The 5,000-nt window shown below is 41.3% G+C and overlaps 1 protein-coding gene across 2 annotated transcripts in view; it reads right to left on the reverse strand.

The window, feature by feature from the left end:
* LOC139749574 (CKLF-like MARVEL transmembrane domain-containing protein 4) overlaps window positions 1-3,054 on the reverse strand; it is a 46,942-nt gene extending 43,888 nt beyond the window's left edge. The window contains exon 1 of one of the 2 annotated variants that reach the window (XM_071663639.1): window positions 2,924-3,054. Coding sequence is in view for 1 of the 2 variants with exons in the window: in XM_071663637.1 (XP_071519738.1) it covers window positions 2,806-2,877 (72 nt within the window). In the remaining variant the exon portion in view is untranslated. Of the gene's footprint in view, window positions 1-2,805 lie in introns of both variants that reach the window. The other variant, XM_071663637.1, reaches the window with a different exon arrangement.
* Between the last annotated feature and the right edge of the window lie 1,946 nt (window positions 3,055-5,000).

The raw sequence follows: 5,000 nt of genomic DNA on the forward strand, positions 1-5,000 counted from the left end.
AATACATATTCATGTCTCACCCACCACCATGATGAGCGAGAGGATTATAATAATCAATATATATTCATGTCTCACTCAACTGCTGTGTTATTATACCTCTCTGAACAACATACCCCACTTTTTGGGGCCGGGCTAATGCAAGAACTCAATTTCCGTACCGAGAGAGAGAGAGAGAGAGAGAGAGAGAGAGAGAGAGAGAGAGAGAGGGTTCACACCAACATCTGAACAGGTGGTTCGCCTCGAAGCGCACTTTGAACTAACTTCGACCACTGATCGTTATGCGAATCCCCTCCACAATTCTACATCACAAACAACACCCCACCTGCTGACTTGTGTAGTACGTACGTACACCCAACACCAAGGTATCAGCTGACTTACGTACTTCGTTAACTGACGAAGAGGTGAATTCAGGGGGGAAGTCAAATGTCAACAACTGTTCGTTGTAAATGTCAACAACTCCTCCTCCTGTTTTTTTTTTTTTAAGAGTCTGTCACGGAAATTATTTTTCCCAGTATGTATCGTTCAACGCCACAAAACTTAAGGCTCACGTGAGAGCCTAAATCAGAAATTAAAAAAAATAGTGAAGCAACGTATAGCGTACGTACATACTGCCATGTCAATCGGAACATTAATAATGGTAGCTTATTGCTTAACCCAACCACCTATGTAATGGAACATCTAATCTCAACCACCACATAGTAAAAAAAAAAAAAATAATTAAACCCCTCACAACAAGAGCTCAAATTAATATCAAAACCATAACATGCATCCATAGGTCCACAACACATCTTGTGATATCAAAACCATAACATGCATCCATAGGTCCACAACACATCTTGTGATATCAAAACCATAACATGCATCCATAGGTCCACAACACATCTTGTGATATCAAAACCATAACATGCATTCATAGGTTCACAACACATCTTGTAATATCAAAACCATAACATGCATCCATAGGTCCACAACACATCTTGTGATATCAAAACCATAACATGCATCCATAGGTTCACAACACATCTTGTGATATCAAAACCATAACATGCATCCATAAGTTCACAATACATCTACAAGATAAAAACTGCATCCACGAAATATTACAACATAGGAAGTCAAATCAACAACATTCCATTGCATCACACAACAAACACGTCAACAACATTCCACTACATCATGCAACAACCACAATCATCACATTCCTTGAAAAATGCATCACAATGAACTCCATTTTCGTCCCGTTACCTTAACCATGTCTGGCCAGGCCGGTGCTACACTCAACCCAACAACTCCCTTGCGAAAACCACACTTCCTTCACACACACACACGCCACAACCACAATACATCCCAAACATGCTACAACCACAATACATCCAGACACGCCACAACCACAATACATCCAAACACGCTACAACCACATCTATACACGCCACCACCACAATACATTCAAACACGCTACAACCACATCTATACAAGCCACAACCACAATACATCCAAACACGCCACCACCACAATACATCCAAACACGCTACAACCACATCTATACACGCCACAACCACAATACATCCAAAAACACGCCCAGTTATATGCCACACCACACACCCCGACCACAAGACACCCACCATAAAAGGACCTACAATAAAGAGATGATTGTGACAAGAGAATCCACTCATGCACCCGCCCCCGTTTTATTTCAGTGCAGCCATGGCTTGGTAGGTGTGTGTGTGTGTGTGTGTGTTACGGCGAATAATTTTATACTTGTGTTGACCCGTCTCTTCATCTTATATATACCTATGTCTCATGTATGTATGTATGTATGTATGTACACACACACACACACACACACACACACACACATCCCAGCCTTTCCCATGTACCCATGTGTGTGTGTGTGTGTGTGTGTGTGTGTGTGTGTGTGTGTGTGTGTGTGTGTGTGTGTGTGTGTGTTACGGCGAATAATTCTATACTTGTGTTGACCCGTCTCTTCATGTTATATATACATATGTCTCATGTATGTATGTGCGCGCGCGCACACACACACACATATACACATCCTAGCCTTTCCCATGTACCCATGTGTGTGTGTGTGTGTGTGTGTGTGTGTGTGTGTGTGTTACGGAGATAATTTTACACTCGTACTGATCCGTCTCTTAACCTTATATACACATATACGTCTTATGTATGTATGTATGTACATGCAAACACGCATCCTAGCCCTTCCCATGTACCCGTGTGTGTGTGTGTGTGTGTGTGTGTGTCTGTGTGTGTGTGTGTGTGTGTGTGTTACGGGGAGATAATTTTACGTTCGTGTTGACCCGCCTCATAACCTTATACACACATATGTCTCTTGTATGTATGTACACACACACACACACACACACACATCCTAGCCTTTCCCATGCACCCATGTGGGTGTGTGTGTGCGTATTCATGCATGTAAGAATTTGTGTATGTATGGATAAGGAAGACGCAATCCTACAGGTGGGTGTGTGCGCGTTCCTCTAGGGGGGGGGGGGGGGGGGGAGAATGTGTGGGTGATTACGCTAACGCCCACCACCCACACACACACACACACTCACACACACACACACACTCCCTCCTCGCGCCCATGACCTTATTTCTACATTTCTACACTCTCTCTCATTATCATTCTCACTAAATATACCAGAACATCATCACAACCATCCCATACAAAGAAGGGGGAGGTAAAATAAATAAAAAGGTAACATTTCCGTGCACTTCCTGTCCAACTTAGTAGCTTCTTCCAGCTGCTTCCTATTTCCAGCTAAACTTTCACACTCGAACCTTCTCTGTCTCTGGATGGGCGTTCATCAGGGACGCCATGGTGGTACAGCGTGTCTCTACACTCACGGGCATACACCCTATCAGCACAGGGGATATCTTTGAGAGTTTCCTTACGCACCTTATCGAGATCTCAACGCAGATACAACACTCACTTCTCCTTGGCCACACGTCTACTGAAGACACCCCTTACGTGTTGATCCTGACTACATCCTCGTGAAGCTAGTTACGTCTTTTCCCGCCTTAACTCATCTTAACTAGAAAGTAAATACTCATATTTAGAATTTTGAACTTTATTTAATCTATTGATGTCTGATCTTGATTATTATAAATAATTTATTTAGTATGTTAGAGTTATATGTGGGATAGACCAGCCTCTGTGGGAACTAGCGCCTCACCAAACATGGCGTAATGTCAGCTGTCCATATTTACTCTTATTTTCTTTTGTTCGTTATTTTACAGTTCATTATTTCTAGATTAACGTCACCGTGGCCACTTTTCATTTCTAGAAACCAGTGGCACTGTTATGATATCACTTTTATGGAATGATAAGGCAAAAATCCTTCCAAATTGGGGTTTAATGAGTTGCCAGTTATGTTAAAAAACCATATGTTTTACACGAGTTGCAGTGGTTAACGAGAATATCATTAACGAAACTATGAATAATGATGGCCACATGAGTAACGATATATATTCGAACGATCATAATGGATAAACAAATTAACGCGGAGCGTGATAAAGAGGCAACATCGCGTCAAGTTTAGTAAACAGCTGCCAGACGTTGGTGTGTGTGCGTGTGTGTGTTGCGCCCCTTTGGCCCACCACTCATGATTAACGAGCTTGATAACGAACGAACGAACTCCTTGCTAACGAACGTTTTATCTCTCCGTACAGGACGGGTTCTACACGAGACAGACACGTTCCAATGGAGACTTCTCTCTCATTCTTCTTTCCCCCAGCATGGAAATGGCAATGATGCACAAAATAGAGAATAATATAAATTAAAAGGCTTGCTTTCTCCCCCCCTGGATGCGCCCGAGAACGCTGAATTTCGTACGCCCACACAGCTGCTACCAATCTAACATCTTCAATTGTCATTATAAATACTAACGAACAACATTACAGGCCCAGTCTATAGTTACTTTAAGTACAAAAGTTATTCAAATGTTTGCAAGACATGAAATAAAAATAATAATAATGTATCTGCGTTGAGATCTCGATAAGGTGCGTAAGGAAACTCTCAAATGATAAATAATAATAATAATAATAATTCCTTTACATGGAATAAAGATGACATATAACAAATTACACTCGCCTACGTAGCCACCTCTAACTGAGCCATAAATAAACCTGACCCAGTTAGCATCGAAAGGTATCATGTATTACAGAAATAATAACTGTCTACTTTAATTTCTTTTTTATTTATACCACACGAATGAGTGATACCGGATGCAATTATGAATTTTGGTTCTAATTGTACTACTGAATCATAAGATGTAATTTCAAGAGCCATTTCATTTATGACCATTTATGCCAATGTATCAAGTGTTGTCTCTAATACATTTTTTTTTCTTTATCAACGGCCAGAAAACTCTATTTATTTATTTATTTATTTACCTAATACACTTCATTTGTTTTCTATAAATCACGTATATCTTCACTGTTCTAAGTTAGTTTCTATAGACAGATTCCACGTATTGTATGTACTCGCGCAGTGCGCGCATGATATATATATATATATATATATATATATATATATATATATATATATATATATATACACACGTGTTTACATTAAGGCGTGCCCAGACCTAGCGCACGGGCAGCTAGCAAGCGCGCTGACGAACAAGCAGAGGCAACTGTTCGCTGGCAAGTTGCGTCTACAACATACCACGTAACACCCAGTCATTCCTTTGAGTTTCGTGTGATGCATATTTACTTTAAAATGGAAAACTGGCATTATACCAAACGAGGTGACGAGACGAGATGAAAAGAAGAAGGCCACGGGAAGTGCTTGGATTGTAGATATAGTGCTATAGTTAGCGAATGTAAGCCATCAAGGAGAACCAAGATGGCGTGGGATGTGGGAGGGAGGTGGACGAGGGGAGCGGCGTGTGTATGGATCCGCGTGGGATGTGAGGAGGTATGGCGCGCGCGGGGATTCGAACAATAATGCAGCAAGAGGAGAGGAATTTGGA

This window comes from Panulirus ornatus, chromosome 7 (assembly GCF_036320965.1).
Source record: "Panulirus ornatus isolate Po-2019 chromosome 7, ASM3632096v1, whole genome shotgun sequence".
NCBI lineage: Eukaryota > Metazoa > Arthropoda > Malacostraca > Decapoda > Palinuridae > Panulirus > Panulirus ornatus.